The following is an 18,972-nucleotide window of genomic DNA, read 5'->3' as shown; positions in this document are numbered from 1 at the left end:
ACTGAAAGCAGGGACTTGAACAGATATTCATTATGGTAAGAATGCTTAATATGAGATCTACCCTCTTAAAATTTTAAGTGTACAATACAGTATTGTTAACTATGGATACAATGTTGTATAGCAGACATCTGGAACTCATTCATCTTACTTTTATCATTTTTTTCTATCCCGGCTATTTTGATAGGTAAAAAGACAATGTATTAGTCTGCTTGAGCTACTATAACAAAATACCATAGAGAATTGCAAAAACAACCGACATTTATTTCTCACAGTTCCGGAGGCTGGGATGTCCACGATCAAGGTGCTGGCAGAGAGCCAGCAGTTCCTGGTGAGAGCCCTCTTCCTGTGTCTTCACATGGCAGAGAGAGGGTAATCTCTGTCTCCTTCTTCCTCTAACCCCGTCATGAGGGCCCTACCCTCATGACCTCATCTAACCCTAATTACCTCCCAAAGGCTCCATCTCCAAATACCATCATACTGGGGACTTCAACATATGATTGGGGGTGCAGGGGTGACAGTTCAGTCCACGGAAGATGATATCGTACTATTTTGATTACAGGAGGTTTCTAATAAACTAGTAAGATGAAAATTATGTTTAAGGAAGATCAACTTAGTAGAAGCATACTTGATGAAATAGACAAAATAAGGGAAGCAATCTTGGAAGTTTTACAATAATCAAGATGAAGAGATTGATTCATTCATTCAGTGAAAATGCATTTATGGAGCACCTAAGACACAGAAGGCACTGAATGAGGCACAAATAAAAGCAACTAAGGGCTGCAGTAGTAAAAGCTGGAATGGAAAGAAAACAAAAAGTGTAAGAGGTATTTTCAAAAAATGTCAATTAAATTTGGTAACAAGATACAGGGGGCAAAGAGAGTATAAAGTTCCTATGTATTACAAGTTACTTGAGAACAGGAAAAATATCTAAGTCATCTTTGCGTCCCACACAGTTCTTTTAAATTATGATACTGAATAAATGCTTAAGGATTAAAAGTGAGTCAAAGAAAACATTCTAAAGATGGAAAAAGACCATGGAAGATAAAGACAAAATCTTGGGGAATGCTCAATTAGAAATGGAAGGAAGAAATCAGGAATCTAAAAGGAAAAGGAAGGAGTCAGAGAAACAGGAAGCGAAACAAGACTGTGCTGAAGAGCTAACCTGAATGTGAAAAGCAGCAAAGGAGTCAAGGAAGTGAGGAAGGATGACAACCAAGATGTGGATTTGACAATAAAAGGAGTCACTGGTCATGACAGTTTGAAGCCAGACTGCAGAGGATTAAAGATGAAGCCAGGGGCAAGGAAAAGGAAGTAACTACCTGTTCCTTAGGAAATCTTGTAGTAAAAGGATAAAGGAAAACTAGACAGGTAAACGATTCCTGAACACGCATAACTCTGCCAGAAATGCCTACATTGGCCTCTGCACATGCAGTGAGGCTAAGGAAGCTTTAAGGAAGTATTTACAACATTCGCCCTAGCTGGGAGCCTCAAACAACCAGGCGGGTTGAATAATACAGGAAAGATTCTATCTGTACCACGTATGAAGAGGCAGCAAGTCTTCACAGTTGCTACTAACAGCTGGTTTGGTAAGTGGCCTTAAGAGGTCAGAGAAAGTAATACCTGGAGTGAGAACTTGGTTTGTTGGATTTTAGCTAACGTGTGCTCAACCAGCTTACGTCAATTAACATTCTTTTTTCTGTTTGTTTAGTCTCACTATGAGACTGTTAGAGGCTCTCCTCAAACACCCGTAGATGTTTGGCTGTCCATTCATATTTGAGAGGGTTATGCTTAAATGCTGGCAAAGGTTCTGTGTCAATTGATGAGCTTCACTGCAGAGTAACCATGCCAAAACTTCTGTATATTTTTAAATATCAAGGAACTGAGTAATAATAAATTTATTTGACTGCCTAATATGCATGGGACTATTTAAGAACACTACTGTTTGTAAGAAAGCAAACATCAATTTCACTTCCTAAAATGCTTAGTTTTCTTGGGAAGTTAGTTACAAGGAATAGAGGCAAAATCCACTGTCATTATTTTATCTCATTTGAAAACACACTTTAGGAAAGATGCCTAAATGACAGCTAACTTATAAATAAATATAAAGTTTCTGTATACGTTCAGAAAAAGAAAGAAAATCACATATTTTTATCTATCTGAGATAAATGATGTATAACAGGTATATAATTTCATAGGAATATAATCAAAGAAATACCTGATCTCATCAAAGTTAAAAAGTCTTTTTATTGTAGCAAATGTATAAGGTAGTCTGGAAACTACTGAGCTTCAAGCATGTGTGGTTCCAGTACATTCCTTTTACTCTTTTGTCCCCTTTTAATAATTATTACTGGTTTTACAGTGATTATTTCTTTTTTTTTTTTTAACTGGGGTATAGTTGGTTTACAATGTTGTGTTAGTTTCTGCTGTACAGCAAAGTGAATCAGCTATATGTATACATATATCCCCTCCTTTTTGGATTTCCTTCCCACTTAGGTCACCACAGAGCACTGAGCAGGATTCCCTGTCCTTTATAGGATGATTTCTATAGATAAAAGGAAGCATCAGTTTCCAGAAACTCAATGTCCCCAAGTGAGAGGTATCTCGGGATTACTTTATGCTAAAAGTACAAATGTAGGTGAAACTCAACTACTTCACCAATCTTTTATTTAATAAGGGCAATCAAGTAAGTATCAAACAGCTTCATTCCAGGCAGTCCAGATACAAATCTAAACTGGATTTTGTCAAATGCTAACATGTTTTGAACACAAATGCAACACAAAAACCTAAATTCCTTTTTTTCAAATACAATATTAATTTTGCTAAGCTGTTGTACATGCACACGTGCACTCACACACATGTACGCATAAACACACACACCTTATGGGTTTTAAAATGCTATTCGTTTTTCATTCCAAACACGAAGGATTCCAGTGAGGAGGATAAAATGGCACAAACGACAGCATGGTTGCACTATGACAAAATATTCCATATTTCCTAGGGAAAAAAAGGATAAGTTTCACCTAAGTACACTGAATTTCACTTAAATACCTAAATCAGTAGTTCAAGTTACAAAATTTACACTTTTTTTTTTTTGCGGTACGCAGGCCTCTCACTGTTGTGCCCTCCCCCGTTGCGGAGCACAGGCTGCGCACGCGCAGGCTCAGCGGCCATGGCTCACGGGCCCAGCCGCTCCGCGGCATGTGGGATCTTCCTGGACCGGGCCACGAACCCGCGTCCCCTGCATAGGCAGGCGGACTCTCAACCACTGTGCCACCAGGGAAGCCCCAAAATTTACACTTTTAATAAAATTTTAATGGATTTCATTTTTCCCCAAACATTACAAAACACGTGCTTAAAAAAACAACCTGATGGGATTAACATATGTATAAAATAGATAATCAGGACTTCCCTGCTGGCACAGTGGTTAAGAATCTGCCTGCCAATGCAGGGGACACAGGTTCAATCCCTGGTCCGGGAGGATCCCACATGCCGTGGAGCAACTGAGCCCATGTGCCACAACTACTGAGCCCGCGCTCTAGAACCCATGTGCCGCAACTACTGAGCCTGTGTGCTGCAACTACTGAGCCCGCACGCCTAGAGCCCATGCTCCACAACAAAAGAGGTCATCAATGAGAAGCCCGCACACCGCAATGAAGAGTAGCTCCCGCTCAAAGCCCACGCGCAGCAACTAAGACCCAACGCAGCCAAAATTAAATAAAATTAAAAAAAAAAAAAGAATTAACAAGGACCTACTATATAGCACAGGGAGCTAATAACCTATAAGGGAAAAGAATCTGAAAAAGAATATAACTGAATCACTGTGCTGTACACCCGAAACTTACACAATATTGTAAATCAACTACACTTCAATAAAAAATTTTTTTAAAAAAACTTGAAGCAACATAGAAAAACATACTTCCTCCCCTAAAACCCACCATCAAGGGGTAGTCATTTTCAATTAATATTTTAGTAAATGTTCTTCTAGCCTTTGCAGGTAAATGTATGTACACAGGAACAAGGAAGTAAAAATTTTAAAGAAAAAAGTTAGCAGATGGCCCACACGATATGATGGTAATAGTAATTTACCCAATTGATTTGCTTGCAGAAGAATCTCACCCCCACCCCAAACAATCTCATGCCCCTAAAGTATAACCACTGGAGCAAGAAAAATCTCTCTGCTCGGTAATCAACTCTATAGAAACCAAATTATTCCTGCCATGCCTTAAATCAAGGTGGTACACTAGTGACTAAAGGAAGCAAATCTTGAAGGAGATGAGAGAGCATGTTGTCTCATTCTAGCTGTTTTTAATGTTACCTCTAAAAACCTGCTCAAATATTTCCATCTCTTGCATGTTTCTCAGTACTGCCTAAGCCCCGAATGCCATTCTGCAGAGGCTCCAAGTTGAGTCAGCACATTGTTTTTATGATTGCAGATGGGCAAATGGAAAAACTGAGGCTTTGCACACTCCCATAAAGATCAGATGATGCCCTCAGTCTGTCTTTGCTAGCATGGGAAAACATTCTCTCTCTCAGATTACCAGCCCCCCCACCCCCGCACTCCCCGCACAAAAAAAGAAGAAAAAAAAAAAAAAAGAGCATAGAGTTTCATTTTGTCTCTTCTGGTTACCTGGTACCCCAAAACCTCAAGAATCATACCGACAATGACAGTATGAAATGCAGAGTGACTAAAAGTCAGGGTTTTTCCTAGCCTCTGTAAAAAACGACCCAAAGAAAAACCCTTGGTAAAATGGGGCCTGGAGAAGAAAGGCACTACAGAACCACTTAGATACTAAGCAAATGCAGCCTTTTCTGTGCTCATCTTCTAGCCCAAATCCCAAGTCTGATACAAAACCACTCTAAACATTAGACAGAAACAAATTAACTTTTAAACTCCCAAGCTCCAGCCAGCTATATTTTTGGTCTCTTTGACACATTTCATACAGCCTATTTCTTTTTTTGTATATCTAATCTGAATCTAAAATAGAAATGTTACTCTTTCCTAACAAATTTCCCAAAGAATGACAATGTCAGTCGTCAATAGAGCTTCACTCTATACATATGAAAGTGTTAAGTAAAAATGCCTAACTTTTTTTAAGGAAAAAAAAAAGTCCACTACAATCAAATGAAACATAAGGTAACCCCCCCAAAATTCACATATTTTTGAAAAGCACTTTCCTATTTTAAGAACCATGTGTTACCTAATAAATGAGTTCAGCAAGGTTGCAGGCTACAAGATCAATATACAAAGATAGATTATATTTCTATATACTACCTATGAACAATCTAAAAATAAAAGTAATAAAACAATTCCATTTACAATAGCATCAAAAAAATTTTTATTCCAAGTATTTTATTTAACAAAAAGATTGCAAATACACTGAGAAATACAAAACATTGTTGAAGGAAATTAAAGAAGACCTAAATAAATGGAAAGATATCCCATATTCATGGATGAAAGATTTAATATTGTTAACACTGCAATACTCCCCAAATGGATCTACAGATTCAATGCAATCTCTATCAAAATTCCAACTGCCTTTGCAGAAATGGACAAGAAGATCCATGAAAACTTCATACAGAAATGCAAGCAATCCTGACAATCAAAATCATCATGAAAAAGAAGAACAAAGTTGGAGAATTCATACTTCCCGATTTCAAAACTTAGTATAAGTTTTGGTATAAGGGACTTCCCTGGTGGCACAGTGGTTGAGAATCTGCCTGCCAATGCCGGGAACGTGGGTTCAATCCTTGGTCCAAGAGGATCCCACATGCCACGGAGCAACTGAGCCCATGCACCACAACTACTGAGCCCGCATGCTGCAACTGCTGAGGCCCGCACACCTGGAGCCCATGCTCCACAACAGGAGAGGCCACTGCAATGAGAGGCCAGTGCACTGCAGGAAGAGCGGCCCCTGCTCGCAACAACTAGAGAAAGCCCGTGCACAGCAACGAAGACCCAATGCAGCCAAAAATAAATAAGTAAATACATTAAAAAAATTATTTAAAAAATAAAATTAAAAAATAAATGAATTTATTTATTTAAAAAAAACTTAGTACAAAGCTACAAGAACCAAAAGAGTGTGGCACTGACATATGAAGACATAGATCAGTGGAAAAGAATTTAGAGTCCAGAAATAAACCCTCACATTTACGGTCAATTGACTTGTGACAAGGATGCCAAGATAATTCAATGGGGAAAGAGTAGTTTTTTCAATAGATGGTGCTGGAACAACATGATATTCACATGCAAAAGGATGAAGTTAGACCCCTATTTCACAGCACATACAAAACTTAACTCAAAATGGATTAAAGGCCTAAATGTAAAAGATAACCTATGAAAGTCTTAGACAATAACACAGGCATAAAAATTTGTGACCTGGGACTGGACAATGGTTTCTTAGATATGACAATAAAAACAAAGCAACAGAAGAAAAAAAAAAAGAAAGAAATTGGACTTCATCAAAATTAAAACTTTTCTGCTTCAAAGGTTACTACCAAGAAAGTGAAAAGACAACCCACAGAATATGAGAAAATATTTGCAAATTATATACCTGGTAAGAAACTAGTATGTAGAATACATAAAGAACTATTACAATTCAATAATAAAAAGACAATTAAAAATGGGCAAAATATCTGAAGAGACTTTTCTCCAAAGAAGATAAACAAATGGCCAATAAGCACATGAAGTGATGCTCAACATCATTAGCCATTAGGAAAATACAAATCAAAACCACAATGAGATGGGACTTCCCTGGTGGTCAAGTGGCTAAAGACTCTGCGCTCCCAATGCAGGGGGCCTGGGTTCAATCCCTGGTCAGGGAACTAGATCCCACGTGCATGCCGTAACTAAAGATCCCATGTGCCGCAACTAAGACCCAGCCCAGCCAAAAAAAAAAAAAAAAAAACACACAATGAGATACCACTTCACACTTACTAGGATGGCTATAATTAAACAAACAAACAAACAAATCACAATAACAAGAGTTGGCAAGGATATGGAGAAATTGGAACTCTCATACCTTATTGGTGGGAATGTAAAATGGTGCAGCCACTTTGGAAAACAGTTTGGCAGCTTCTCAAAGAGTTAAAAATAGAGTTACCATATGACCCAGCCATCCTACCTCTAGTTATCCACCCAAGAGAACTGAAAATTTATGTCCACACAAAAACACGTATACCAGCAGTCACAGCAGCATTATTTATAATGACCAAAAACTAGGCTGAAACAGCCTAAATGTCCATCTACTGATAGGTGGATAAACAAAAAGTGGTATATCCATAAAATAGAATATTATTTGACCATAAAAAATGAATGAATGAAATACTGATACATGCTACATGTATGTACTTGGATGTACTGATACATGCCATATGGATGTACATGGATGAACCCTGAAAACGCTACACGAAGTAAAAGAAGCCAGACAGAAAAGGCCACATTGTGTATGCTTTCATTTATATGAAATGTCCAGAACAGGCAAATCCATAGAGACAGAAAGCGGATTAACAGTTTCCAGGGACTGTGGGGAGAGGAGAATGGAGAGTGACTACTGATGGGTTTCTTTCTGGAGTAGAAAATGTTCTGGAAGTAGACAGTAGTGATGGCTGTACACCTTGTGAATACACTAAAAGCCACCAAGTTGTACACTTTAAAAGGGTGAATTTTGTGGTATGTGAATTATATTTCAATTTTTTTAAATTTTAAAGTAACCATTTGTTTCAGCAGTAAAATGTTCCTAAGGAGAAATGGAATGAGTTCTCTGTTAGTAAAGGTTAGTTTTCCCTAAGACCAGGACTCATAATGTTCTCAGCAGATTTGAATATTTTCCAGGTATGTTATTCTACAAAGTTAACAAAGGGATTTTTGCAAAGACTGGCTATGATTACCCTATCCTAACACATCAACTATTAACACTTCTTCCACGTTTCCTTTCAGTCTGTATACATGTATATTTTTACATATCGATAATCTATACAAAATAATCAGCAAAAATTTTCCCATACTGCTACATGGCTTTCAAAATGATCATTAAATGGTTGTGATTAGTTGACACCTACAATTTTCTTAACTCCTTCCCCTCCATGTCCATCTTGAAGTGTTAGATATATTTATCTCAAATTTTTCACTATTTCTAGATATTTTTTGCAATATATATACAACATGAAAAGCCAACGTAACTCTTTTCTTCTCCTGAATTATATCACTGAATTAAGATTTCCAGGGGAAATTACTAAACCTTTTGTAGGACATTTTTATGACTCCTGGTTGCCTTCTAAAAGTATTAAAAAGTTACATCGCTATAAGCAACAAAAACTTGCTATATTAGACATTGCCATTTTTTATGCTTTTGATGTAATCAATGTTAAAAGATTTTATCTGAGTAATCTGAGATCTTCCTTTAGTCTTCAAACTCTAGTTCTTCAAAGGTTTCCAAAATCCATGAGCACTTGTTCTATTTCTTTTAAACTCTGTGGTTTTTTTCAGTCACTTACAGTTAAGGAGAACGAAGAATTTTTTTAAATTCAGCATTCTTACTCTAAGGAGGGTAGAACACGTAGTCAATTGCCTTGTTTTCCTTAAAAATATATACACATGTGGCCATCTCATAAGTAACAGCAACCGCTAAAAAAAGCCTAGAATTCAATCACAATAAAAAGAAAAACCTAACAATTAGCCACTTTCAAGATTTCAACATCCAGGGTAACTCCCTGGCGGTCCAGCAGTTAGGACTCGGCGCTTTCACTGCCATGGCCCGTGTTCAATCCCTGGTTGGGGAACTAATATCCCGCCAACCGCAGCGGCCAAAAAAAAAAAGATTTCAACATTCATAACAACTGTCAGCACACATGGCCCAAGGCGTCTCTCTTGACTTGCAATCTTTAGTCTAGAGAAAGACCAAGAACAACGTGGAAGAGTCTACAGAGCCATTACATAAAGATAACGGTGGACTGGGCACTAAGCGCCAAGTACTACTAGAAGCATTTTCATGTTCATTATCACATGAATCCTTACTAAGCACCTTATGAGTTACAAAATATCCCATTTTACTATGGAAAAAACTGAGGCTTAAAGAGGTTAAGTTACTTGTCCAAAGTAGATCCAGGAAGAGCACGTTTTTCTTAACCTTTATGCTAGCAGGTGGTATCCTCCCCACGGGATGTAAATTTAAAAAAAAAAAAAAAATCCCACCTAGGTCTGACAGCAAGCGGGGGTTAAGTATGAAGAAATGAGGATCTCACCATCATTACAGCAGTATTTATGATCAACGGTTGCACAGATGTAAAAGTGGGAGAGGGTCAGCACCCCCATTACCTTCATCAAGCCCTAAGCCAGTCTAATAAACATCATCTACAGAAGACGCTTGTTCTTAGTCCCCTTTCTTCCCCTTCCACAGCCTGCCACCCCTAACATCTCTCTATGTAGACATTCTGGAGGTGCCAGTGATGTGATTTGAAAGAAAGAATGCTTCTTATTGTCTCTCCTTTGCAGTGTTGGTAGGATTTGGGGTTTCGCATTTGTGTTCTGAGAAAAAGATGATGAAAAGACAATACTAAAATTGTATTCAATCCCAGTCATCCATTTCCATGTATTTAGTTTAATAAATGTTCTTTATACGCCAAGCAAATCTTACTGGAATTGATGCTGACTACCAATTAAAATACATGCATTTAGAGAAAAGGGCCCTTTAGAAAGAAACATACTACTTTATATGTAACTAAAGTTTTGTAAACATCTAATTCGAGTCCAGAGGTTTGTTCTTAAAAGTTTAAGTAGTTCAAAAGCAAATAAAACCATAAAATATTATGTTGGCTCAGTCTATTTTGTGCATTTTCCTGGTTAAAAATATTTTAAACTTGTTTAGGTTTGCTAATAATTAAAATTCACGGGTACGTCACAGTAGTTTGGAATGTTTCAGAATTTAAATAATTCTGAGGCCCTTTTGAGGGGAAGGGGCAGGCGCTATGTAATCCCCATAAAAACCAAGAGAAAAAGCAAAACAAGATCCTTTCCTGTAGATCCTTTCCTGTTTTGTCCAGATCATACTAAGTCAGAGCTGGTATTCAACTATGGTGTCTACTGACCTAAAAGGCTTCGGTGATTCTAACACAAATAACCCCCAAGTCAGACTGCATCATCTGAACGAATTTAGCTCACATTATAAAAAACCTGAAAAAAGGGGCCCATAGATGTATGAATGGAACACATGCTTCAAATGCTTTGATGACTATTTCAATGGAAACTTCACAGACCTGTACCTTGAACAAAAATTAAAAGCGCCAAAGAAGTTTCACCCCATAGTCCCAAATCCAATCTTCATTACTCTCACAGAAGAAATAACAACAACAACAACAAAATCATTCGAGGATATCTAAAACAAGTTAACTCAAAATAAAAAGAAATAGCTTACACTGAACTACCTGAGGCTTCAATCTAGATATCAATACCCATTTCTTAAAACACACTCATAGTCTAACCTTAGGAGAGTAAAAAAACTCAAAGTAAACTAAAATAAAATGAGGTCACACATTCAGACTTATTTTCCATGTAACAAAATGCCTGTCAAAGATGGTTTGAATGCTGCATATCAAAAATATTGACATCAAACTCACAAGGCAAATAAAACCAATGGCAAACCTATATATTTGCTTTTTCAGCGATGCGGCTGCCTTTAACTCTAACAAGAGTTTAAAGGTACCTTGAACTTGGAACCAGAAGTCCTGCTTGTTGGAATGGAGAGAACTCCATGCTAGAACTCCATGCTAGAGTCAGGGACATAGGTTCTAGTCCTGTTGATGCTACTAGCTAGGTGGGTAGCCCTAAGCAAGTCACTTAGCTTTCTCTCCTCAGGGTTTACTTTCCTTAGTTAAAGGGTTGACTAGACCAATGTTTCCTAAACTCACCTAATCACAAGAATTACCTCAGGGTAACTGTTAACAGTATGGATTCCAAACCCCCTTCCCTAAGAGATTCTGGTTGAGGACGTCTCTGAGTGAGGCTTAGGAACTAGTTCTTAATAAGTGATCCAAGTAAGTTTTATCATCTGGTAACCTTCACAAACACTGGACTGGATGAGCCATGAGCTGCCTGCCTTCCAGCTCTGATTCTATACTATCTGGATGTTTCAAAATGATGTTCTAAAAATATGCAAAATTATAACAGTATCACATGTGTTATTGCAAAAAGTTAATGAACATACAAGATCAAAGAAACAAATACGTCCATCCCTTCACCATCAACACCATTCATACTTTTAAACATCAATAAAGACATCCTCCTAGATTCTAGGCAAGTGGAACACTTTATTTGGTGAGGAAAAAAGTTTTAAATATTAAACTCTCAGCACATTAATATGGAAAGACTTGTGTTATAGGAAGAGAGAATTGTACCCCAAATGTTTTAAGTGAAAACTACACATTGCGTTCTTCCCTTAAAGAACATTATCTGATGAGCTTACCTGTTTCTAGTTTTAAAAAAGCTAAAAAACAACCTGTCTCTAGCAGCTATGAAACAGCAAGCTCTGCAACACTGGAATGCAATTGTTACAAAGCTAAAAGAAACAAAACAAGGCAAAACAAACAAACAACTGGGTGGCTCAGAGCCCACTACCTTTTGTTAGGAAGGTTTTGTCAGGTATAGGGAGAGCGTCCAGGGCACTTTCTGCACACAAAGGTAGCAATCTTATTTAACTCTTCCTTCCTCTACACTACGTTGCTTTAGACAGTTTTTCCAAAATTCTCATAATCCACTAGTGGGATTTACTTTTACTCTCTGTTTTAGATTTATAAATAACCATAAAACTCACAAAAGAAAAAGACTGATGGCGTGGACCACAGCGGGGCAGGGCTGTACAGGATGCTCACTGGCAACCGTTTGTCACATAAGTGGCTACAAAAGATGTAAATAAAATCAAGATTGAAACACAAAACTGTGTTTGGGTCAGCCTTGCAACACAAACAGATACGAGACTAAGAGTGAAACATGACTACATACTTTAGCTATTAGTCAAACACCACAGTGTTACCATAAAACACTGTCAAAGTGAATCTTGATGCTTGACCTGCAAATAGTGGAAATGGAATTGTTTAGATTTAGGGTCATACAGGCCAAAAATTGATTTAACAGTGAAAGTGGGGACACCAACTGTTAGGTACAACATCACAGAAGCACTGGGTTTAAGGCCATATATATGTCTAAATACATTTCTGTGTTTGTTGCTCTCAACAAGCCCTGAGGCAATGCTTTGACCAAACCTCACATTCAATTAAAACAGAAATGTAAAATCAGGATCAAGGGGATCAGCATAATAGAATGGTTAAGAGGGCAGGTTTGGCTGTGACACAGACCAAGTTAAAACCCCAAATCAACAAACTACTGAATGACCTTGAACACGTCATTTCACCTATGCCTCAATTTCCTCATTTGTAAGATGGAGATGATGCTTTGCTCAGCTATCAGATTTATACAAGGTGATTCATGTAAAGCACTAAGCCCTGTACCTGGTAGAGAGTAAATAAATAGGCAATAATAATAGTAAGCTAACTGTAAAAATTAGCATAATTACTGTCTTCCAACCTCAAGTAAAGCTATAAGTTTCCTGGCAGCCAGGCAAAAACTTCTAATCATTAGAAAGAAGACATTTACATACACTACATAAAGGTAGCTTTTCATTTCTTTCCACACTACAGAAAATTTCCCCCTCCTTAGTAAAGAATAATTCAGACTAATGATGTAGAGCTCTATCCAGGAAAGGCTTCAGTGCAGACATGTTTAATTAGAAAGAATAATTTTCAATGAGATCTGGATTAAGGATCTAACCAGTTTGGTAGAGTTACAGTTGGTGTTGTTAGAAGAAAGAGGAAAAAGAAGAAAAAGCCTTCAAACCATCCCACACACCATTACTCAACAGAGAAAAACAATAGCAGGTTGACTGTTCACATAACTTCATAATTGAATTAGAAAATGAAAAAGAAAAAATAATCAGGTGAAATATTTTAACTAACACAAAAGAAAGAAATAACACAGTTATTAGTAAGGTGAAAGTGACCAAACTCATCAAAAAAAGATCAATGAAGGGAAGGTGAAAAATTAGTTATTCCTACAGTTTCAGTAACAAGCACCCACTCTATCCTTTTAAGATCATGGCTTAAATTTCCCATTGGCAACCAACTTTCTTTGCCCACTCTCCCTAATATGCTACTAGCTTGAATGTACCTTTAATCTGTACTGTCTTCTTAACTGAATACATCATTCTGGTTACAGACAAAAATAACATCTTGTGCATTTTTTTTTTTATATAATTCAGGGGAGGGCTTCCCTGGTGGTGCAGTGGTTAAGAATCCACCTCCCAATGCAGGGGACACAGGTTTGAGCCCTGGTCTGGGGAGATCCCACATGCCACGGAGCAACTGAGCCCGTGTGCCTCAACTACTGAGCCTGTGCTCTAGAGCCCGCGAGCCACAACTACTGAGCCCGTGTGCCACAACTACTGAAGCCTGTGCACCTAGAGCCCATGCTCCACAACAGAGAGAAGCCACTGCAATGAGAAGCCTTGCGCACCACAACGAAGAGTAGCCCCCACTCGCTGCAACTAGAGAAAGCCCGCGTGCAGCAACGAAGATGCAACGCAGCCAAAAATAAAATAATTTTTTTTAATTCATGGGAAAATATTAGCAATTCAATCTTTAAAGGATCCATTTCAAAGAAAATACTGTGAGAAGTAATTTGGGGAGAGGAAAATGTTCCTAGTAAAAATAAATCAGTCATAGGAAAACTGTTCAAGGACAATCAAAAACAAATTTCAAAATAATGCAAATTTTGAAATTTTGAGTTAGGGGAAGGATTAATGAGTTGCAAGGTGCAGAACTAAATTCTCAACGTGAAAAAAGATACAGAAGTGAAGAAAAGACTTCAGCAGGGAGTACACACCAGTGCTACCAATCCATCAGTAGATATGCAAAAGTTCTGAATAAAAATAAAAAAACATAGACTATATTATCTCTATCAATATTGGGAAATTTAGCAACAGAAAGAAAATAAAGTATTTCAAAGCCATTTTCAAGCATTTCAAGATATTTTTCTATATTACAGATACTGCAGCAAAATGAAAGAAGAGACTGGTTAGATGCTCTAATTAACAATTTAGTAGTGAAAGAATAATGACGTCCCAAAAGAAGCTTTGTCACCTAGAGATAATGGACATTTTCTTTTTACTGTTTAAGAATCCAGAAGAATCTCCTTCTGCTTTTAAATGCAAATTACCAATCTCTGAAGCACATTCTGCTCTATTCCTTTATCTGAAAATTACCGCAATGTGATTCTGTTCCAGAGAGGACACCATTCAGGCAAGAAAATGGAATTAGGACAACTACACACTCTATGTTCAAATCATCACATCCAGTGAGCTGTCACCACTTACACATGACCTTTTTCAGTGGAGAGCCCACTATCAGTGATCAAAATCCTATTTGAAGAAGGAAGAGTTAGCTTTGAGGACTATCAGTTCATTAAAGGTCACACACACATTCTAACATAATACATGAACATGCACCAGCATCATAACAATTTAAAAACTCAGTATCCCTTGGCTTTCAAATAACAAAACTAGCTATTTACTGGAAACGTTTTTAAAGCTAGAATTTCAGTGATAATAGTATGAGTTGCTATTTACCTGTTCATTACACGGTAAAACAAACCAAAAATACCACGATGCAAGAAAGGTGAGCACACCACACTCTGCACTTCTCTTCCCTGGCAAAACTCCCTGGAACAGTGAACAGTGACTTGGAGACATGCTTCAATTTAATGTACCAGGTGATCAAGGTTAAAAAGAACACTTTTAAACCAGAAAGTCTCAAGAAATAAATAAACCATAATAGAGGAATTCATCCCATTGTTAAAGGTCCAAGCTTTCTGCCAAAACCACACTTGGTTTGGGAAATTTTATTTGTTGTCAGATAAACATAAACAAATAGTGAAGAAAGCTAGGTAAGATAGAGCCTCATAAAAGGTTAACTTACCTCTAGTCTTTCCAAGTTATATATTAACGAATAGCTTTAGTTTTTAAAAAACCCTCTTTTCTAGCTAAGGCAAGTCATCCAAATGAGTGAATTTTTTTGGTGATACCTGGCTTATCCCATACCATATTCTCCAAAGCGGAACCTAATCTCTCCCACAGGTCACCAGACAACCAGGAACAGAAACTACTGAAAATGCACTTCCAATCTCTGAAACGTCAGTGATTGTATAGGGTTTAGAAAAGCTGTTTAAACGTTTTCCAAATGCCTGCAATTAGTACAGGTCAACCAAATGGCATAGCACGGCATGAGCGGGTCCCTACTTTCATCTACCCACTCAGAATCCGGGCAATGAATGCAGCAGACCTCTCAAGACCAGACTGCAGGGGGGAAGAGTACCATGCACAGAAAATAGGAACCCTGCTTTTTGATATGGGAAAAAGCAAGTGATGGCAGTCTTGTGCTTTTAAAGAACCTAGAAGCGCTTACTAGTTCAATCCATCCCCAAATCCATGCCATCCTTTCAACTTTGCAATTAAAAGAGAAGAGAAATTCCGGTCAATTCGCCTTGGGGGGTTGTTCTGAGGGTAGAGGACTCAAGTAGGGAGGAGGATGGAGAGAGAAAGAGCAAGCCAATGAAAGACAGCAAAATTTCCCACCTTTCTTAAATTCTTCCAGCATAGCGTCCAACTTGGTGTCATTGAAAACAAAGTGCAAGGGGTGGTTATAAAATTTAGTGATGGTTTTCAGGGGAGTACAGTCATCTGGATCCACGAAGGCCAAGTCTTTGACAAAGAGGAGGTCCACGATGTTGGAGCGCTCCCCCTCAAATACTGGAATCCGAGTGTAGCCGCTCTCCATGATCTCCGACATGGTGTTGAAGTCCAGAATGGCTTCGCCGGTGATCATGAAACAGTCCCGGAGGGGAGTCATCACGTCCTCCACGGTCTTCGTGCGGAGCTCCAGCGCCCCTTGGATGATGTTCAGCTCCTCCTTTACGAGGTCGTTGTAGGGGTCTGTGACCCGGAGCATCTCCAGCAGTTTTTCCCGGTTATAGACGGTGCCTATCTCCTGGCCCAGGACGCAGTCCAGCAGCTTGCTTACGGGGTAAGAGGCGGGGAAGGTCATCATCATGAAAAACTTGGTGAGGAAGATGGTGTTGGCCCCCACAGCCAGGCCGTGCCGGGAGCAGATGGCCTGGGGCACGATCTCCCCGAAGATGACGATGCCGATGGTGGAGACCACCACCGCCACGAGGCCTGAGCCAGCTATGTCGTCGAGCAGGATGGTGAGCGTGGTGTTGACCAGCACGTTGCCCAGCAGCAGCGAGCACAGCAGGTAGTTGCCCTGCCTGCGCACGGGCTCGATGCGCTTGGCGTAATTCTTCTCCTTTTCCGTGCCGCAGTTCTGCACGATGCGCAGCTCCATCGGGTCCAGGGCCATGAGTCCCAGGTTGAGGCCGCTGAACATGCCCGATAGGCACAGAAGCAGCGAAATGAAGATCACCTGCAGCCAGAAAGGCAGCAGGAACTTCTTCTCCTCCCCCACGATCATCTTGGTGTCCTCGCCGTCGTGATAAATCCAGGTGGTCTCGGCCCACGGGGGCGGCGGGAGCCCGGCCACCCCGGAGCCGCCCTTGCCCCCGACGGCGCCACCCGCAGACCCCGGGCCGCCGGCGCCCAGGGCTGGCGTGGAGAGCGACGTGCACAGGTAATAGGACTTGCTCTTCTCCATCTTGCGCAGCGGTTTGATCTCGATCTCAATGATGCCTGATGTACGGCGATTGAGAATGATATGGGGCAAGATGATGATATCTGATGTGCGGATGCCGCAGCGCTGGGGGCCGCTGTCCGGCTCCGGCGGCGCAGGGCCCCCCAGCCCGCGCTCACCCGGGCTGTGGCGCCGCCGCTCATGCTCTGTGAAAGCAATGCGGGACCATGTCTCGTTGTTGATGTTCTGCCCGTACACCCGCAGCTTGACCCGGGTCCGCTCGCTCACCCGCAGCGCCCCCCCTTCCATGAACGACACGTCGTTCGTGTCCTCCAGCCGCAACCCGATGATCACAGTCTCCTCGTTCTCGCCCGCCGCTGCGCAGCCGCCCGCGCCGCAGCAGCAGCTCAGCAGAAGCAGCGGCAACAGCCGTCCAGCCGCCGCCTGCAGGACCCCCCGGCCGCGAGAGCTGAGGCTGCGGCGCGCCGCCATCTTCCAAGTGGGCAGTGCGGCGGCTGCCTGCCCGCCCGCCATCTTTACTTCGGGTTCACAAGTGCCCCAGCCAATCATAGGGTGGCTGCTCCAGCTGCGGCTTCATCCTTCCCACCCGGCGGCGCGAGCGCAGGCACCGGCCCCTGGACAAGACTGCAACGCAGTGTTCGCACCCACTACTCAGCAGTCCGCCTCCCTGACTGACACTGACTCGGCCTGGGCCAGCTCAGGAACCTCGAGGCTGGCGGGAGGGGGGAGAGGGGGGAGAAGTGCCAGCCGCTCCTGCGAGAGGCAGGCAGACCAGCTAGCTAATCACAAGCGGGCGTCCGCCCTCCCAGCCAGGGGGCTGGAATGGGGGCGTGGCCGTGAGCGGCGCCGCGAACCAATGGCAAGATAAATGGGTGGGGAGACGAGGGCCAGCGTCCTCCTCAGCACGCCAAGTTTCCAGCTGAAAGGCGCGTGACTCTTGTGTATGTGCGAGGGGAGGAGGTGTGGCCAGCCGGTGCCCGAGAGCCAGTCACAGATGAGAGCTGTACGAAAGGGGGCGGGGCCCTACCTCCGGCTGCCAATGAAAAGGGGCCATTCGCGAGTCCGACAGCCCGGAGGGACCTCGGTAGTACATCCCGGCCCTTGGGTTGCCCCGCTGGACTAATGTCCCGAGGCGGCCCGAGGTGTCTGGTTCTCGCTGCGACACGCTGCCGGCTTCCGCGTGCTCAATGCCCGTGCAGAGAGGCTGCGCCTTCCTGCCCCAGGAGCCTGAGAAGCCGACTAGGGAGGCTTAAGATGCACAGTAGCCTAAAATGAAGCCGAGCCACAGGCCGCGCTGCCCTTTTATTCGTGCGCGCCTCTCCACTCGGGATAAGCGGTGGCCGGTGGGCCCCAGCACCGCACAGACCCGGTCTGCTGGAGCCTCTCGCCTATCCCTAAGAGACAAGCGCCCTCTGCAGCTCACGGTCAGGTGGCGCCACCTGCCGGTATCACGGGCGCCCTGCAACGCTTTCCAGGTCCGTCGCAAACCCCACACGGTGAGCGGGAGGTGCGGAAATTAAAGTAGTTCCCCATCTTCCAAGTCCTAAGAATCCCTTCATTTTCTTACTGAAAGTCCCTGGCCCCATTCCATATTTACTGAATGGGTAGGACCCAGGAATCTGTATTTCTAACTGGGACTCGGGCGAATTTGGGAAATGGGAAGGGGCAGACATACTAAGCAGATCCATAAAGGCTCATTCTTAAACACACTGACCAAACCCAGCTAGGTTCATCGGTCACTCAGGAGAAAAACACCCTGAAGACCTAGGACTCCCAAGCCCATTCTGTATCTGGAGGAGATGCAGTAGCAAAGTTGTTGCCAAAGTGGGTTTTTTTCTTGCAACTTAAACATCTGAAAAAGAATTGTTTCCTTTTTTTTTTTTTTGTATTTTGCAAGCACATTTTCTTCCCTTTATGTAAACCAATCAAACATTTTTTATTAATTTCTAGTAGAGATGATTGCAGTGGCCTCCTCACTGGTCTCTGCTCTTCTACACCTGCCCCCTTCCCTTCTCAACCCAGCAGCCAGAGTGGTCTTGTTAAATAAGACGCTGTCCCTTCCTTGTTTGAAACCCTACTCTGGCTTCCCAACTCATCACAGTAAAAGCCACTGGTAGCTACAATACCTGACAAGGCTCTAAAAGAGCTGCTGCCCACCCACTTTTTTCTATAACCTCATCACCTGCTGCTCCAGCCAGATTTCTTCTGGCTGTTGTTCCTTCTCTC

At 41.5% G+C, this 18,972-nt stretch overlaps 1 protein-coding gene across 2 annotated transcripts in view; it reads right to left on the bottom strand.

Moving 5' to 3' along the window:
• The window catches only part of CNNM2 (cyclin and CBS domain divalent metal cation transport mediator 2), a 144,259-nt gene extending 126,686 nt beyond the window's left edge, over nt 1–17,573 (bottom strand). For both annotated transcript variants that reach the window (XM_004265902.3, XM_004265904.3), the window contains exon 1: nt 15,675–17,573. In XM_004265902.3, the coding sequence (XP_004265950.1) occupies nt 15,675–17,295 (1,621 nt within the window). In that variant the 5' untranslated portion in view covers nt 17,296–17,573. The remainder of the gene's footprint in view (nt 1–15,674) is intronic.
• Between the last annotated feature and the right edge of the window lie 1,399 nt (nt 17,574–18,972).

Source organism: Orcinus orca, chromosome 14, assembly GCF_937001465.1.
Source record: "Orcinus orca chromosome 14, mOrcOrc1.1, whole genome shotgun sequence".
In the NCBI taxonomy this organism is placed as follows: domain Eukaryota; kingdom Metazoa; phylum Chordata; class Mammalia; order Artiodactyla; family Delphinidae; genus Orcinus; species Orcinus orca.
Note: the sequence above shows the minus strand (reverse complement) of the source record. Positions and strands in the feature narration are given on the sequence as shown.